Source organism: Phoenix dactylifera, chromosome 8, assembly GCF_051530095.1.
Source record: "Phoenix dactylifera cultivar Ajwa chromosome 8, Ajwa_hap1_PhDact_Kaust_v1.1, whole genome shotgun sequence".
Taxonomy (NCBI): domain Eukaryota; kingdom Viridiplantae; phylum Streptophyta; class Magnoliopsida; order Arecales; family Arecaceae; genus Phoenix; species Phoenix dactylifera.
This window is the reverse complement of record NC_143197.1, coordinates 1,041,990-1,061,521: the sequence shown is the minus strand read 5'-3', so window position 1 is coordinate 1,061,521 and position 19,532 is coordinate 1,041,990. Positions and strand designations below refer to the sequence as shown.

Below are 19,532 nucleotides of genomic sequence, written 5' to 3'. Positions count from 1 at the left end.
AAACATAAACTTGGGAATGGATAGAAAGCCAAGTTAACTAAGTGGAAAAAAAGATACCAAAGAGAATTTTTCTCCATGTCATAATGTGCGTGAATTTTGTTCCTTTTTTTTTTTGTTTATTTGATAAGTTACATGGTAGAGTTGTTTCACATGGATTTTGATTGCTTGATGTTACTAGGAGAAATGGATGATAGAATGATAAATTTGCATGAATAATAAAATGCTTTTGGCTGTATGTTAAATTCTCGAACTGAAGAATTGTCCAGCATAGTGGAGCCATCTTCCTTTATATCGCACATTTGGTGTTATTTGAATACAGAACGGGCATTTTATTGAAGACAATAAGTTGTTCACCCTTGTTTTATTTTCTTTGTAGTTGTAGTGGGAGGTGGCTATCAGCATGCACTATTAAGAATGGGAAAAAAAATTGCTATCATTCCTTATGAGATGTTACTTCTTCTGTTTCCAGATTGATGAATCATTGCATCTCGTAGAGAGGTAATTACTAAATTGGCTAACTATGTAGTCATTTTAAATGCTCAACAAACGCTCCTTTATCGCTCAAAGCACAATTGCAGATGGCATAAAATTTGCAGGAGTTAATTTGTGACGAACAATTTGAGATCTGGTAATCTTTTTTGTCGCATTATTATTTTTCATTCGATCTCATTCCTTTTCTGTGACTAGCGAAGTTGCTCCATTACGGCTGATTTCTGTGCCTTTTCCCCCTGTTCTGGAATTGGAATTTATCGGTATTCTTAGCTTATGTTGCAATGTATGCTGCTATTTTATTTATCCTTTGTATGTCGCGCAGGATTTGAGGCGGGCCTTGGAGATGGCTCGAGTGGGGTTCTGGAAACCCTATGGCTTTCATTTGCTGCGGTAGAAGACGGAAGGGAGGGAAGGTGCCGCTCTTTTGGCGCGGTGTCTTCTCTCTCCACAAAATTTCTTCCCTGTGTCGCCGCAAATAGATCGCTTGGGTTTCTTCCACGATGACGGGTTTCTCACTTGATAAGCATCTTCTTCTAGGAAACTGTCCATCACGATCTCCGTCCTCCTACAGGTTTAGTGTTTTTTTTTTTTTTTTTGCTTTCAAATTATATATAGATGGTTATTTGCATCCGTCGTCATAGTTTTTTTTTTTTTTTTAATCTCTTCTTTTTTGTTTGATCCATGGAAAACGAATGGATGGTTAGTGTAGGGGCCCTTGGACAACACCACGATGGTGAGTCGGTTGTCACTTGTAGCCTTTTTTTTTTTTTTTTTTTGAACAAATAGTTGTAGTTCCTGTCATTCGTCGGCAGTCTCCATTTGTTTTTGTTTTTTTTGTTTTTGGTCTCCTACCATCCTTTTTAAGTCCTATGACCTGCGATCAAAATCTTCCTCGCTAATTTCGATCTTCTGCTTTCCTAGACACGGTTCGCGTCCCACTTTCGAGGGTTCCTTTCAATCCTGCTTGCTTGCCTTCGTCTGGACGATGGGGCTGATAAAAACACGAGTCCGGACACAATTGGGCCAGGTCGAACCATCGATGGACCAAGGTGATCTATGGGCCGAGCCCATAAGCAACCTACGAGCTTTAACCTAGGTCTATGGGCCCTCATCCAGAGAGGAGCCTAAGTCAGGGCCCAATTTACGTTGGTTATCAGGTCTTGTTAATACGTGGTCGGCTGTTTAAAAACAGAGGGGAAAAAAAAAAAAAAAACTGGGTTCCGCTTAAATTCCATTTGCATCCTACTTTGGTTTATCAATGTATGTTGGCTTATCAAATGAGATTGTCTACTTTGGGTTTTTTCATCCTCAATTTTAGCCCTTCTTCAGAATTACCGGCAAACATCCAGTCAAAGGGTTAAAAAAACAGAGAAAACGAAGGAGGCGGGGTGGGATGGACATCAGCTCACATTTTAACGATATGAAACTTATTCATTTCTTATACTACACATAACTTAGTATGACTTCAGCTGTGTCATAGTTGGATCTAGATCGGTCCTGCTACAACGTGGTGTGGACTTTGTGGTGGCTACTTTTTATTCACTTACCATGCCGTGGAGTCATGGCAGGTATTATTGCTTTAGTGCTCAATGGTTGTATGTGATGTTAAATATACAAAATAGTAGGGTGAGAAAACGGAGACCAAACACACACAAGAGCTAGTATTATTGCTTTGGATAAGATATGAAGCGAACTATGTAGGTTGGAGAATTTTGTGAGAGCTAGTGGAAATCATTTGGAGGAACATTAAAGTTTGAAGGAATTGGAGAACAAAAGGTGTGGCTTAATTGCTAAAGGATTCTAATAGCCCGTTCCGTGTGTTCTAAACAAGAGCTAGGTTCCAAAGGCTTACTTGCTGGTCCAATGAATTGGAATGCCCGTGGTCGCTTGCCCCAAGAGTGCAACCCTTTCTTTTGAGTTCAGCAACGGTTGTTGAAGCGCATAGAGACGGCTGTTCAAAGAGCCGTTGCATAGCTGTAGTAGTGAATGCCAGTATGTGTACTTTTAACACGGATCTGTCCGTTGGACACAATAATTAAACTAGGAGGCAGTAGCCATGGTCCACCAAGATTGCATGTCATAGTTTTCACGGAGACGAAGATTTTTCTCTCTCTCTTTTGTCTTCTTCTTTTAGATCTCGTTCCAGCCTAGATCTTAGTCACATACTTGCATGAAAAGGCTTCATGATGAACTATTTTGGAGGTGACATGGGCACCACAAGGAGAGGCCCTGAGGGCTGGTACAAAGCAAATTATAACTCGAGCGGCGTAATTTCTGTAGTTACAGACGATGCAGGAGGCTTCAAATTCCATGGTTCGGTAATACAAGTTGAGTCCCTCATGATGCAAACTAAACCAGTCTCCACCTAAACGTCGCAAGACCTTACGGAATATGAATGCTTCAACGTAGTAGCTTCTCATTTTGAAGGCTAAAATGCCTTCAAATCACATTCTAATAAACGAAGCGAATCTAACCCTTGCCCTGAGACATTACTCAAAACTCTTTTGTATATCAAACTACATCACGATCAATATATAAATTACCATCATACTATACTCAAGAGTCTCAGATATTACATATAAGCAACTGCGGGCTGCCAGCACTCATACTTTTGGTCTGCAGCCGCTTCAGCCGCTACTACGCCCTACACTCGCTCTAAACCCACTACTCCCAATAACATCACAAGCTAACGGTCGATCAAAATATAAAATTCTCACCCTTTCCTTTGCTTCACGACTCCCATCCAGAATCCGGAAAGCACTACTAAAACAAGCAGCCTAAAAAGCTGGCGCCTAGAAAAAGAAAGACACCACAGCATGGCATGGCGGGAGATTTGAAATCTCGGTTTTCCAGCGCCATCTCTGCAATTGTGAATTAGACCCGGAAATTCTTGCCGGCGAAGGTCTGGCCGAACTGCCAGTTGGCGGGGACGATGTTCCAGGAGGTGGAGGTGCGGCGGTCGCTGGCGGTGACGCGGAAGGAGAGGGACTGGCCCACCAGCACGGCGTTGGACTGCCAGTTCTGGCCCCAGTTCCGGGACATCGGCATCCACCCCGTCCGCGACCCCTTCACGCTCACCCGGACGATGTCGCCGGCGCCGGCCACGTTCGTGATCAGCACCAGGTTGAAGTACTCGAACCCGTTGATGGTGAACCGGATCCCTCCCGCCTTCCGGCACGGCACCCTGTCCAAAAGTAATCAAACTAAACATAATACAAAAGCTGAGGGAAAGGGATGGGCCCGGGCAGGCGCGTGGGGGCACGTGCCTCGGTCTCCCAAGATTCACGCGGTTTTGGTCTCGAGACGTGTGATGGGATGGGACATTAAAGTGGCAAAGAGTGAAAACCGAATCGACCGGGGAGAAGGGTCAGGAGGGGGGTTTGGTCACTTTGGTTGGAGAAAGAAGCGTTTAATATCAGGTGCGGTCCTTCCCTTCTTCGTAGTAATTTAGTACTTTATTTTGGTAATAAGTACTTTATCTCATAATTAATTTTACATCATCTCATAATACAAGTTTACATCATAATAATAAGGGTGAGGCGTAAGTAAATGGCGAAACGAATACTGCAAGAAAACGGATGGAGGACGTTAAAGCGGGGCACTTAATGATTTCAATAATTACGTCGACATTATTACGGTCAGTCGCGACTAACGACCGAGGTCAAAGACGCTGACGGACGGTAAAGGGTAAAGGGTAAAGGGTAAAGGGCAAAAAAAAAAAAACGGGGGGAAAGGGCAAAAAAAGGTGACCCTAGTGAGCGAGTGTCGAGCGATCGCATCACAGCCGGTGGAACTAGGTAGTATTAGAAGATCTACGGTGGAGGATGAAGAGAAAAAAGAAGAAGAAAGCAAGGGGCGGTGGGGTGGGGCGGTAATAGATATGTATGTACCTGCGGTAAGAGACGGGGACGATGCCGGCGCGGTACTGGGCGATCTTGAGGAACATGGGCATGGCGAGGTCGAAGTGGGGCCGGGGAGGGTTGCACCAGCCGCCATTGTCGGAGGGAAGGGCGTAGTTGGGGGGGCAGAAGTTGGTGGCGGTGATGAGGATGGAGGGGCTCCCCGGGTGGCACCACCTGGGCTCCTCCCCGCACTTGATCTCGAAGCACGCCCCGCAGCTCAGCCCGTCGTTGAACAGCGCCGTGCTCAGGGCCGCCGTCTCCACCCCGTACCCCTGGCTGTACAGATTCCCATACCCACACGCACCTCCTAACATATAATAGTTTAGACCAAACACCAAACGAAAGCAAAGAAAGGAAAACTAATCAAACGATGCCGAACTAATCTTAGGACAAACGAGCTAGCTTAGCTAGCCGTAAAAGGGAAATGTGGGGGGTACCCATGGTGCCGGAGGCGTCGCTGCCGCCGTAGAAGGTGGCGTGGGCCGTCTGCCAGGGTCCGCCGGCGTAGACGCCGGGGATCCGGGCGTCGGCCAGCGTCAAGAATGCGAGCAGAGATACGGCGATGGTTGCGGCGCCGTGGAAGAAGGCCATTTGGAACCCTTGGAGAGAGAATAGAATGAGAGGGAACAGTGTGAATGGGCGTGGGAGAAAGAGGGAGAGAGATTGGGGTTGAGAGCGGGTGGAGGGAGGGCTACTTATGGAGCGAGTTGGGGGGTTGGGGGATATTTTTTTCTTAAATATTGGAAACAAAAATAAAAGGAGGAAAGGGGACTCGGTGTTGGGCTCGATCTGGTCCCTTACTAAAATGCCGTTTTTAATAATTCTTCTCGTGCTAATAACCAACTGATTCCTAAGCAACGGCTACGATGGGATGGATAGACTTCACAGATGCTTGTAATGTAGCACGGTCTATGGACCGGTGATTTTATTCTTTCGTGTTTTGTTATCGGCTTATTGCCCAGTCATGATAGGTGGTGGGGGGAAAATTATTGGGCGGACCACGTCCACCACATCATCTGTGGACCAGTCCAACCAGTGTCCAACACGTACACTCGTTGTCCACGGGGATCCACGTCGAATGAGCTCCGGTTAAGGAAAAAAAAAAAAACGGAAGGAGCGCTCCGCCCTCTCCCGTTCTCCTCACACCAAGACCGCCGTCGCGTCGTCTCCCTCCCGCATCACCGTCCTCGTCATCGGCTGCAGCATGTTCGCCCCGTCCCCCTCCCTCTCCTCCCTCATCGTCCACCGCTTCCAGCTGGCCCGCCCCGTGAAGACCTTCAGCCTCGCCGGCATGGGCTGCAGCGCCGACACCATGTCCATCGCCCCCGCCGCCTGGTTGCTCGGATGTGCTTGCACCGGTTCGGGAACACGTCGAGCAGCTTGGTGTTCTACGAGTTGGCTTATTTCTAGGCCAAGGGGAGGATAAAGAGTGGGGATAGGGTGTGGAGGGCATTGAGGCCGGGAGTACTCCATCCATTGGTAGCCCGTGCAGTAGGGAAAATTATCCCGAGAACGGAGACTTTAGCCGACGGCACGGGCTCGGGTGGCCCCTTCTCTCCGTGCTAGGGTCTCTCGCTAGGGATGGAGGAGAAAGGGGGAGCCGGAGAACGGATATCGAACGGATTTCGAGCGCTAGGGAGACGGACGGAGAACGGGTTTGAAAGGCCGGAACCGGAGCCCTCTTCCCTCGACTGTTTTCCTTTACTCGTTTTGGATTCTGGTTGGATTGGTCCACAGCCGTTGTGGTGGACCCGGTCTAACCAATAATTTTTCCAGCCGGAGAGAAGGAGAGGGACAAAAAGCGCCATCGGCGTCCACATGTTGGCATTTAATTGGACAAGTGGTCCCACCTCGAGCCCACTGTCGCCCCCGAGTCGCACTTACCTAACCAAGTATGGTGGTGTCTGCTCCCTTACCGTCTTCATGTTTATTGATGACCCACTTGCAATGTATAGCAGTCTTTAAAATCCGCTTGCATTAGAACTTGGCGGTAATCCCGAGATCCTGAATGCAGCACATGAGTCTCAAAATCTATCATAGATCGCATAAAAATACGACAAAAGATCCTGAATGTCTACCAAACAGTGACTTGGGTTGCTCTTCGGATTCGCCATGTCGTTTCTGTTAAAATTCGGGCTTGGTTTCTTGGATTGAGTATTTAGTGTTAGATCGCTAGAAACTCATTTTTCTCAACCATTGCAATAAAAGAAAACCTTATTAAGTTCTCTCGTCCTTTTGTTTGATTCTGTCATAAAAAGACAGAAGACTATTGCAAGGTGTAAGCAATAATCTCTACAGAGTTTGATCATCACAGAGATCATAAACTTAGATTAGATGTGCGATGGAAAAGACTGTCATTCCTATAAATCAGTCGACAAAGTACGGAATATGTGTTTCCTCATGAATCTATAATTGGTTGTAGGAAATCTATTTGCGTGAAGAGGCGATGCAAAAGATAGCCTTGCATGGAAGATAAAATTTAATAAAATAATATTGGTTGTGGTCCATGTCCCATGTTCCGAGATATCGCCCCAATATCCAACCATGTTCCATGTTCTTTATTTATTGCAATCTGAAAATATGTGGTCCTAGAAAAATACCATGTTTGTGCGGTTTATATTTTATAGTTCAAAAGGAATTCTAATATCGTCTCTCATACATGTGGTGGAAAGCAGGTTTGGCCTCGAGTTCTGCGAGATTTGCGGTAGCGTGATCAAGATTTGTGGATGTCAAAACTCGTGTGAAGTATTACTTAAAGAAGAGTTCTACTGATAAGCAGACTTTAATTATGACACTTTGCAAGATATATGCTTCATTCCATAGTTGGGGAAGGAACCTATCATGATGCTATATATCAGTCTATAGAGTGATTTCAATTGATCTAAGATAGATATCCGTAATGCTATCTTTGTTACATCTCCATGCATATAAGAAAGCTTATAAACTACAGCTAGACAATATTCTAGAGTGATTTCCAAGGTCTTTCCATCTCTATATAGTTACGAAACCATTGTATAATATTTCAGATATAACACTAAATTGTTTGTGAAAATTCTAAATTATCGCTGCTATATATTTTATATATGTCACAACTCAGAACCTCCCAAGATCTATCTAACGAATAATCGATATGGAATTAAACACACATCCGCACGGATCCTCACATATTCCTTCCATTTAAGCTCTAACATTCTTGTCAAGATAAGAAGCACCACGATCGATCCGTGATCAGGCCCGATGGATCCATACTGCAGTATCTTCTAGTCTATACAGATTATGAGTTGGGTCCATTCTAATACTATTTGTCATAATCTAGGACTTTATCAAAAAGACTAGTCAATATTATTTGAGTTCTTTAATTCTGCATAAGTACTTAAGATTTACTCAGTAAATAATCGATGTGGAACTAAATACACATCCGCACGATCTTCACAATATATGATATTATATTGATCTGACCTTAAACCATCAGTAAAATTAATCAAACCTCTATCGCTGCTTAGAGGGCAAGATAGTAGTATCACTAAGAGATTTTTTTTTTTTTTTTTGTTTAGGAGGCGAGGCCGGAAGGGACTGTAGTGTCACAAGTTGCAAAATATATATATATATATTTAATTTGGAAGGCTTTGCTACGAAGGCAGCTAGGTGGTGGCTGCCATGGAGTTCTGACGCTCGCAGCACACCACTGGCCGCGGCACCCAGACGGCACCCTTATCCTGACCACACGGTCCCCAGTCATCGAGGACTCCGCATGTCTGGAATTTTTTTTGCGCTTTTAGCATCGGACTCGATTTGGCTGCAAGAGGGTGCGGTTCTGGGTGCGGCGATCAGGAGTGACGATGATCTTCTGAAAAGACCGGCGCGATTCGCGTCTGCGAAGTCAGATTCCGCAACACGTGGCAGGTTCGAGAGAGCCGGTCAGATAAAAGCGAGAGGTGGGGGCGCGGCCATGTGAGGGGAATTATTGGTGGGATTAGGGTTGCCCCGCCGCGTCCAAGCCAACCCCATGTGCTTCCGCTTGCTAGCTATTACCTACCCCGCCCCCCATCTCCGTCTCCTGTCTTCTTTCGCCTCATCATTGTTCCTAAGTTTAAAGTTACCTACTTCTCCATCTTCTTTCCTAGGGCTACGCAAAAATTTGTGCCATTTTCGATCCTTCATCTATTGCTTGTCGGTTCAACTTTGGCTTAATGGGAGATAACTGGTAATTGAATCGTTCCACCATTTGCAGGGAAAGATTTTTTTTTTTTCCTCTCTCTTATTTTGTTGTTTTACTTGGTCTAGTTATAATTTAGCTTAAATCATGTTGCCAATAAACTTTTTTTATAAAAATTATGCAGAAAAGATGACCATCAGTATGAATCTGATGCATGCCAAGTGTTGGATTAATTGCGAATATGAAATATCGTGACTACAATTTTGTGATTTTTAAAACATTGAAAACTGCTTTTTAATTGATTTTTAGCTTTACTGGGTGCAAACTAGCACGGTTGGTAAAATAATCAGACGGTAACATCTGGTGATCTAGGTTTGAACCTCGCCTACATTTGTTGTCTGGGAATAATGAGTTTATCCTTTTGCCTCTCTCTCTCTCTCTCTCTCTCTCTCTCTCTCTCTCTCTCTCTGTGTGTGGACAAATGAAATCTTTCATGCATGTCAACCATCTCACAATCAAGATGGACTTAATCAAGCTACTAAACACCAAATCGCAATGTATGTGCATTGCTTTCGGCGTCATCTAAAGTTCATGAATGATAGTTGACGATAGTTTCCCCTTGTAATGTTCGGGCTCACCCTTTTTCTGGAAGATTCCTTTCCATCTATTTGGACAACAGGCGTATATATACCTTCTGTCCAACTGGAGATGACCCCGAACATGGCTTGTTTTGTCACATCTAGTTGTTTCATCCCTTGATGTTCTATCGTACTCTCCATCTAATCACACAATAGGAATGTTTTCTCAGTGCGCATAGTTTTCTTTTTCTTCTTCTTTTCTTCTTTTGGTAAAATAAACGAATCGTGTATATGCCTAGCATAAATATATTTAATAAAGTCAGAAAATAAAATATCAAGGAACACGGTCAGAACAGCTAACAGGTCAGTCCAATATACCTCTTCAGAATGCTTTACTACAAATGAGGCAACATAGTTCGCAACACTCTTTATCTCACGGTAAATATGCCTGGCCCACCAGAGATACATACTTTCTCGAGCGCCTTCAGATATCATGCAGGAGCATATGAGCGACTCCGGATCCAGCTTGATTTTGGATTCACCCGATCATCATCGTCGAGTTACTCTCAATTACAATGAGATCGGCCTTCAAAACTTGCCTCGCACGGATGATACGTGCCCAAACTACCCTTAGCTTCACTCTCGGAACCGAGACATCAAAAATCGGCGTGTTGCTAGCTATGATTAGGAAGAATCTAAGTCTCAGATCACGAATCCCACTCTGCCTCTACTGTGTTACCCATTACACTGCCGTCCTAGTTGATCTTAAAAAAACTCGAAGGTAGGACCTCCCAGATAATATAAACCAACCGGTAGCTACATGAGCAAAAAGAGAATCCTAAATGTTTTGAGCTATCCCAATCTCTCCGACCAAGGAAGAAAAAGTGATCTCAGCAGCCTGCATGAATGCTCTCTCTAAGACGAACATCTGTCCGCCGCACCCAAAGATGTAGATGTAGCTTTTACACACCTCTCTTAGGCCCTCTCTAGTCCAGGGTCAGATTAGCCCTCCCTTTCTCTTTTCCATTTCCAGCATCATTTCCTTGACTAATTAAAGTGACACCACCACGTAATCCCAAGATCCACAAGACACCAATGTCAACTTCACCGGCCGCGAATGCTATAAAGACGACTCGCATGGAAGTGCAGTGCAATGTGATGGGATACAACTCATAGACATGGCGTTGAGCACTAGTCCATTAGCGATGTCCCATAGACCCCAACACAAGGGAACGTGCAACCCGGGGCCCATCTGAGCCATCTCTCTCCCCAAATTGTCGCCCGGTGCCTCTTTCCCACGCAATCGAATTCGCTCTTACGACGCACCGAGCTTTGGGGGCTTCGAACATCATGGGTTTGAGAACACGCATGTTTCATGGTCCCTGGTTCCCGGCTTTTTCGCCAATACGTACGTGCGTTGATTGCTCTACGTAGATATCGGAGCAAATGATTCCACTTAATCATAGGGTAGTTGTCACCCTTTCAGCTTCAATGGCACCAGGATTTAGTTCTTGAACAGGTGTATATTGTGCAAACCATGCACCCACTCGGTGCATCGAGTCCCATTTTTCTTTTTCTCTCTGATGTGATGAGCACCAGACTCGACCCCCATGTAGAGCGATGCCATGCCCATCCAGGCATGTCGTTTTACCTGATGATGTGGCAGGACATTATGGCTAGCTGGGTACGACATCAGCATGCGCGCTAGTTTCTATATGCATACACCGACATTCCAGCTCTAGTTTCACGACCATGACCGCTGGAGGGCCTCATAGCAAGCAACATGATGACACAAATGCTCGATATGAGAGACATCATCATCATCATCATCATCATCATATATATACCATCATAATGTGCTCGCTTCTGGCTGTCGTTCAGTGAATGCAAGCCACCGGCAGCTAGAAATCTTTCCGTTGAGGGAGAGATGACTTCTAGGGTCCAAAAAAAAGGGGAAAATCCAGATGACAGTTCTGATACTCTCTTAGATAAGAAACTTTACGGCCAGTTGCATGAGAGGAATACACTAATAAAGAGCTTCGGAACCTGCTGTTTTTTCATAAATTTCTTTCTTTCTTTCTTTCTTTCTGATACTCTCTTTTGTATTTATGTCTTTTCTCATGAAACGGTTTTATTAAATAGTTAGGGCCCTACGTTACCAAAATAGCTAGGGCCTAAGCTGCCGACCTTGATACCCTTGCCAAAGTTTTTTTACAGCAACATAGTCAAGATAGGGGCAGGTTATAAGATGGCAGACACCCCCAGGAAAAATCCACAATTACCGTCGCAACTTGAGCATGTCTCCAGGTTATTTTCTTCCAGTCTCCGGCAACCGACGCTTTGTAGGTCGCTGCCTGCCGACAAAAGTTGAGACCGAGTCCCAATAGGTTCCACTAGGAGTTCAGGGATAGTACATTGTTATTCTTTTTTACCAAACAAGCTTTAATTTTGGCCACCAAAGCAAACGGGCGGCTCATACTAGATGGTTGATTGGCGACGGACGGAGTATTGACGTGACTGAGGACTCGTGGGTGGATGCGCTCCCTTTGAGATTATGGCCGACGATGTTTAGTGGATCGGAGGCAGAGGGACTCCGGGTTTCCGACCTTCTCAGGCCGGGGGCAGCAGAGTGGGATGGTGATAGGCTTGACCAGCTGTTTGGAGAGCATTTGGCAGAGCGGGTTCGGGCGCTTCCCATTCCGGTTTCTGCAGGTCCGGATGTCAGGGTCCGGAGCACTACTTGCAGAGCGAGTGTCGGGGTTGGTGATGTTTCCCGAGTTATTCAGCGGGAGTCAGTGCCAGGCCTAGATTGTGGCTGGGTGTGGAGGGTTGGGCTACACCAGAGGGCTGCTCTTTTCCTCTGGAAGGTGGCTTGGGAGTGTTTGCCGACGTGTTCAGTGCTGAGTAGACGAGGAGTGAGCCTCTCTCCTCTATGTCCGGATTGTGGGGAGGATGAGTCAGTGGATCATGCCCTTTTCCAGTGCGATCGGGCGCGGGATGTTTGGAGGCTGACTGGGACTCCGGAGGATGCGTGGAGTCGGAGGGACTGTTTTTTGGAGAGGGTTCAGAGATGGGCGGGCGCCCCTCCGATGCGCAGCATGGCTATTCGGGCAGCCTGTACAGCTTATCAGATATGGCTGGCCAGGAATGCCCGTGCTTCTGGCGAGGGTAGGCCGTCACCGCGTTTTGTGATGGAGCGGGCCAGTGCTCAGGCAGCAGAGATTATACATATAGACTTAGGCCATAGACCTTTGATAGCTCGGGATATCTGGGGCCCCCATTCTGCTTCGGCAGCTTCACATAGGGTATTTTTTACCTGGGAGCCCCCACCCCCGAGTTTCCTCAAGGTCAATTTTGATGGCTCAGTCTTGGATGGAGGTAGGAGAGGAGGGGCTGGTTTTGTTATCAGGGGGCCGAGCTCTGGTGTGGTGGTGGCAGGGGGATGTCAGATTTTTGACACTTCGGTCCCTGGGGCAGAGCTGCGGGCAGCCTGGATGGGTATGTGCTACGTGCGGCGTGTGCTTCAGGCGACTTCAGTCCTGTTAGAGGGTGATTCTGCTACTGTGATTAGTTGGGTCCGAAAGGGCTCGTGCAGCTATGGGGGAGTTCACCCTCTGATCCGTGACATTTGGGATATGGCGAGGGAGATTAGGTTCCAGGCCATGCATGTATATCGCGAGGCCAATAGGGCGGCCGATTGGGTGGCGGCATATGTTGCGAGCCACTCAGGAGGTACCCTATGGTCAGGCGAGTGTGAGTTGCCCGGAGCTCTTCGGAGCCTTTTGTTTTCTGACTCTATTGGGTGTATTCGTACCCGTGTTGTATGAAATACCCGTTTCATCAAAAAAAAAAAAAAAAAAAAAAAAAAAAAAAAAAAAAAAGAAAGAAGAAGAAGCAAACGGGCTCATCTAAGGATTTAGTTTTACGAACCTCTACGTTATATGACCATATGAGCCATCACAAGTAGTATAAGATGTTAGTATTCCTCTCTACACTTGCACCCTTCGATAACAACCCAAATGTTAGAATTGCTTGAATGGAAAGGTTTGGCGCACTGCATTGTTTCAGGTTCAGGATGTATGTATAAATGGAGATGGAGATTTCAGCTTAACGATATTAATTAATGCCTTCTCGACAACGCCTTACTGTGTATGAAATTAATGTTTAGCCTTTAGACATCATAATAACGGCTATAACAGTCCTGTGCATTAAACACACTATTCAAGGAGAAACCGATAGCCTGTTTACAGTAGCATTAGTGCCTTTGGAGCTGCAACAGGTAGCTTCAATAGCAAGCTTTTTTGTTGGCATTTTTGTTTCAAGATCAATTATAAAAGTGCAAATTTATGTGCCCATCTTGGCTGCACGACAGTTATCTTGTCGTCAAGGTGGCTTGATCTGGTGTAAATATTGACTTTCCAAGATATAACAAACTCAAGTTTGATGATTCCAGCATGCTCTGATGACGAGCTTCTGACCCTTCTCAAAATTCGCAGCAAGACTAGATCGAAACGACTATCAGAGCCCATGTCTAAGGAAAGAAAACTGACTGGCAATTTCTTTTATGCTGTGAGAAAATACAAGCAATATTATATTTCCCTACAGGCCTACAATGAAATGATATTACAGAACAGAACAAATTGCATTACAGATCATTACACACTTACAAACTACATAAGGTCCAATGCATGCCTTTTCTGCATATATTATAGATCAGGAAATGCACAACACTGAAATATCCCTCTCTTGTCAACCGCAAAGCTCGACACAAAGCTCATAAATCTGAGATGCAGCATCAGTCATGCCAGATAAGTCATATGCTTTGGTTTTCCCACTATCTTCGCATGTCAAATTCAACCGATGCCCACTTTGGGAGGTCTGAGGCAGGAAGATACAGTGTTAGAGAGAGTCACTGAGCATGTTTAAATATTATTTATCCATTTATCCTACTTGACTTTTGAGCCGTATCAGTGGCTGGAGGTTACCCCCTAGGCCAATAAGCTAGCTAGAAAAAAAAAAAAGAACGATAGACAATTAACATGAAACCATAGAAATGCTGAAAAAAATGTTCACTTACAAACTTTCAACTTCAGTAGTATAATTTATAATTCAATAACAGTATATTGGTAGTACTTAATTTAAAATACGTGGAGAGTATTACTATCAAATATGCTTTACTAGAGGCATTTCGAATTGGTAGTGAGACATAGGTGTTGTTTTTAGTCTTTAACATCAAAATGGTCAAGTGAAGGAGTTATCATATTTTCAAGAGAAAAACTGAGGACATGTACCCAAGATTGCTCCGAAACAAGTAGCAACTTCTTTTTGGAGCAAAGAAACCAAAAAACCTTTCTATCAAAAACAAATGACCTCTTGATACAGATTCAAGAGAAAAGACCAAGCAGCTTACCAAGCAGGACTTAGATTGTGACTCACAGCTCCATCTTGAAGTGGGGACACAGCTCAGATAATGGCACCATGAGCAATGGTCATTTGCATTGACCCCTCTGAATAGCAAAACTAGGCCAACAATGAACCTGCAGGATTTTGAACTTCTATTAGGATTTTTATCAACAAAGCATAATATGTGAATGAGGGAGTCCCCGCCCACCACCAAAGCAAAACGAGGATGTGCAAATGACATATGCATTTTCAATCCTCTCTCTTCACCATTTCTAACCATCAAAAATAGTGTTCATGACATGACAGCCTCCTATTAACTTGACATGCAAGAGAGAGCAAATAAAGACAATTTGGTTTGCTGCTACAGTATTTACTTTACTTCTTAGGTATGATGCATCCTCATCATCATAGATTCACATATAGCAAGCATGATCATGACCGCACAAGAGGTTGCCATGTACAGGCATATAATAGGCATAAGATAACTTTTTGTTGACAGGCCTTACAGAGTGCCTCCAAGTTTTGTAAATTGTTCCTACATTAGGAACCAAAAATGCTAAATAAGTGGCCATGCACTGTGCTCTCATCTGTTAGAAGTGTTTTATCAGCACCATAAAATTTGCAATATAGAAAAATAATAAATGCTGGAATATTATACAAGTTATTGTGCATTAGAAGATGTAGTGGTCAGGCCATAGAACAGTAAAATTCCAAAGTTAAGGTGTAATGCAAGGCAAATCATGAAAAATATAAAATATTGCAATGTAGACATTAAAGAAAAGAAAACATGTATTTAAAGATAGAAAGTGTGTTTGTTGACTTACCCTACAACTAGTGCAATAGCCGAAATGATCCATAATACATACTGGTATGTCTTGTGTTTGCGTTTAATTGAACGACTATGATATCCAAGAGGAGCATTCTTTTGGCTGATATACCCAAACTGCGGGCGAATTAGAATCACAAAACCAAGAAAAAAACCTGTAATAAATCCTCCAATATGAGCAAAGTTGTCGACATGTGGAAGGATTCCGACAGCTAGGTTAATTGCAATGATGACGACAAGGGTCAATAATGCTGCAAACTGGCATTGAAAAGAAGTATTAGATAAATGGGCATAAAAGCAAGGAACTGACATCCCATCAACCATACGACTCCGATAAGATTATTGGCATTCTCAGCAAACCTTATTTGCATAAATGGTCCAGTTTGTTATAAGTTCGGAAAGCATTGCTCCTAGTAATCCAAACAGAGCACCAGAAGCTCCAACAGAGATACTTGCTTGGATAAATAGAGCAGACAGCAAGCTCCCACCTAAGCCAGCGATGACATATAATGGGCCAATTCTCACTGCAAAAGAAAAGGGAAGGCTTAGGTTGTCAGAAGATGCATCTTCATTTACTCAAGCCACAATAAAAGGCCAATACAGAGACAAGGAAAAGCAGACAGATTCAACCGATATACAATTACGTATACTCAGAAGGCCAGAGGAACACTGTTTAGGTTAATCGTACATTATGCACAAATATTTTGATTTTCTATGAACAAAACTAGAATCATAAACACGCTCAATTTAATTCCACTTTGAGAAACTAGTAGCTGGCAAAAGGCCAAATTTCATGCGGAGTACTGTTGCAAACTATTAAAAGAAAGAGGAAAAAAAAGAGAGAACTGTGATTCAAATGTTGACTGCTATTAATTGAGATATATCACAGCAAGGAAGTCAGAAGAGCCTTTTCAAGGAAGCATGGAACCATCTAGCTCAACACTTCTTACCTTATTAATGTATTATGCAAAAGATCTCGGCTGTTAGTAGATAAGTATAATCATTACTAGGAAATATTTCACTAAAATAACCTTATAAACAATGTCACCCCCAACATGGTAATAATAAAACTTAAACTCTTGAATTTAATGCACAATTGATATGCTAAAGCTGATCCTAGATAAGATAGGAAAAGGCTTGATGTTTATGGCTAGGCATTATTGACTGTCAATTAGAGGTCCAGAAGACTGAAAAAGAAATGGAAATAAAAATGCATAATGGGCAAACTTCAGGTTGACAACTGCTTGAAGGAAAGGGCCAAACTGATGATCATAGCTGACTTATCCTACCTATAAGGGTTTGAATCTCTGCATTCTTCTTCACCATTTGCCCCTACTAAAGGGGGATCACAAATTATCTGACTCCAAGCCCACAAATGTATTGTCAGTGCCGAACTGATGCGAACTTGATAAGCTTAGCTTACAAAAGTGTTCAAATTAGGGGAATCCTAGAAGCTTAGTTTCCAGCACTGAACCTGGCTGAAATATGAAACCTAAGCTTGCTCCCGGTTTCACAAATGCAGCTTCGTGCCAAAATCAAATATAAGAGTATAAGACTTGCAAATATCATATGTCAAACATTTTAGAATGTCACTTCTAGTTAGCATTATTTGCTTCATACCCTGCAAATCTAAATGGACATGAAAGCAGACAGATATAGAACCTAACATGCAGGTGCGCTTGTATTAATATTTATGTAGGCATTCGCAACATATATACATTATTGATACATAGCTATCTATAAGTTTGGTTTTTGAGTGAAGTAGGTGGTGATCTTAATAAATGATGTCAAACCATTGTTAATTTGCTGCATACCAAATCCAAATTCTCGCTCAAGTCGAATGCCAATAAATAGGAGACTCAACATATTGGCAAGTATATGGATAACTCCAGCATGTAGCCACATGCATGTGACGAGGCGCCATCCTTGGTTCCCATGAACCACTTTTTTCACGTCTAGAGCCCCCATCTTCAGTAACCTGATAGAAATAAATGTCACTCAAATCTTCTATTATTCAAGAAGGAAAATGCGCAAACTTATATGAAGAGAGAGTGATAAAGCAACTAATTAGCAACATCAAAGCCCGGATTGTAAGGTACAAAGTAACATGGCCTTCAGAGTAACTCTTTGAACTTTGACTTGGGCAAACCTCGCCAATATCGACATAATAAAATATCTCTGCTACCTAAAACATCCAGAACAAGAACTTGGCATCTACTGCGCACAAAACTCTGTTGCATCAGAAATTAATAATCCCAAGAGAAAAGTACAAATAACAAATTGCGAAGCATCTACAAATCCTCGAGCAAACATCAGTTACTTAGATTATTAACACAAAAAAAACACACATTTGATACTTATATTTTTTGAATACGAAACATTTTATGGTTCCAATTGCCAGTGCAGACACTACAAACAAACACATCATATGCTTTTTTGACCTTGTGATACATTTTTCAGATTGGAAAAACAAAAAACTTTTTTCCCCATTAAAATGCACAAAAACCCACCATCAGAATCCAAGATTATCATCTAATCTAACTATTAGCATATCATAAATTTCTTATAAAAATTCATTCTTTTTTCAATTAGATTAGAGAAGATGCTCACGTGACGGACGAGGGCCCGAAGAGGGGATTCTCCTTGAGGGGCTGGAACGAGAACCTCCCGAGGAAGTCGAGGACGCAGCTGGTGGATTTCTTCGGGCAGTCGTTTATGTACATGGAGACCACGAAGACGACAACGTTCGCCACGACGAACAGCGGCACCAGCCACGGGAACCATTTCCGGAACGGCCGGAAGTCGTCGCCGCCGCCGCGCCGCGGCGGCACCGCCTCCGTGGGGTTCATCTCGAGCGGATAGATGGCGTTGTCCCCTCGCCTCCCATTGCTCCTCACATCGCCCTCCGACGAGGTCCCCCTTCCCATCCCCCGGAATTTAAAAAAAGAAAATTATTTGATCAAGGGATTAAAAAAAAAAAAATCACGATTATGTGGAAGGCAACTCGTAAAAGATCTAAAATCCAAAAAAAAAAAAAAATGCCCCGTGGAATCAAATTTCCCCCGAGAAAGGGGAAATTTTTGATAATGAGGGATCTCTTCCTTTTTAATTGGAAGGGAGGGGAAGGGTAGGAATTGAAACGATAAAAGGATAAAAATGGGAAATAGAGAAGGATTATAAATAAATAAAGAAAAAAAGAATAGAAACTAGGGATTGGCGGGGAGGGAGGGAAGGGAGAGCGGAGTAGCTTGAAACGTGAAGGGGAGGAATCACTAAAAATAGAAGGAGAAGAGTTGGGAGAGAGAGAACATAAGGTTTTATCGCGCTTTGCTTAGACGTGGGTATGGTTGTTTAGATGGTAGGGGGTTGAGCGGCGGTTCGCCTCGCCAAAGACTAATAACAGGTCAAGGGTGGTTGTGCCTCCGACAGCGACAAACGCATCCGATCACCGCCACTCGGTTCAATCAACCTTATCCGAGAGTTGATGATTGCTGAACATTGACAGAACATGTATCGGAAAACGAAGAGAATTGGGTCACCGTTCAATCAATCTTATCCGAGAGTTGATGAATTGCTGAACATTGACAGGACATGTATCTAAAGACGTACAAAATCCGCCTATGCTGTCCAGCATTCTGAAGAGATTCTCTAAACAGACCAGAAGATCATTTCCCACTGCTTTGCCATGCTTTTGCTTTTGATTATGTTGGCTGTAACCGGAGGCTTGTCAAAACTACCAGGGTCTATTCTCATTTACCATCTTATCCCATCTTACCTCACTAGGGAATTCAGAGTGGACTGTAAAGTATCTATGTCTTACAGTTGGTTTGTTATACTCTTGAAAGTCTCAACTATGCAGCTCCATATTGTATCAAAAAATAAAAGCTGATTTTTTTCTTTATATAATCAAGAAAAAGTTATATGATTAAGGTGAAATTATCTACCTTGGATTGCCTTTTGTCATTCACAAATGCTTGAATTTCTTCCCTCTTAGACTAGGATTTGATTGCATGAGCTTCCATATACTAGTTGAAGGATGCATAGCAAATCTACTATATAACTTGCATCTAAGATTTGTTCTTTGTTAATTATCTCCCCCATCTCTCTCGGAAAAAAAAAAAAAAATCAAAGCTGATCGAATCTACGCATAATTTGGTTGCCTTAGATAACTAAAG

General features: G+C 43.5%; 2 protein-coding genes across 2 annotated transcripts; both read right to left on the bottom strand.

Moving 5' to 3' along the window:
• Positions 1-2,994: 2,994 nt before the first annotated feature.
• LOC103703502 (expansin-A4-like) lies at positions 2,995-5,083 on the bottom strand. The gene is made up of 3 exons (XM_008786372.5): positions 4,832-5,083; positions 4,383-4,701; positions 2,995-3,676 (listed from the first exon to the last, which is right to left on the bottom strand). The coding sequence occupies exons 1-3, from the start codon at positions 4,983-4,985 to the stop codon at positions 3,367-3,369; spliced, it is 783 nt and encodes a 260-aa protein (XP_008784594.1). The 5' UTR covers positions 4,986-5,083; the 3' UTR covers positions 2,995-3,366.
• An 8,577-nt stretch (positions 5,084-13,660) lies between these two features.
• LOC103703503 (RHOMBOID-like protein 2) lies at positions 13,661-18,745 on the bottom strand. The gene is made up of 6 exons (XM_008786373.6): positions 17,968-18,745; positions 17,172-17,335; positions 15,718-15,881; positions 15,356-15,615; positions 14,539-14,665; positions 13,661-14,006 (listed from the first exon to the last, which is right to left on the bottom strand). Exons 1-6 carry the CDS (start codon positions 18,282-18,284, stop codon positions 13,878-13,880), a joined length of 1,161 nt encoding a protein of 386 aa, XP_008784595.2. The 5' UTR covers positions 18,285-18,745; the 3' UTR covers positions 13,661-13,877.
• Between the last annotated feature and the right edge of the window lie 787 nt (positions 18,746-19,532).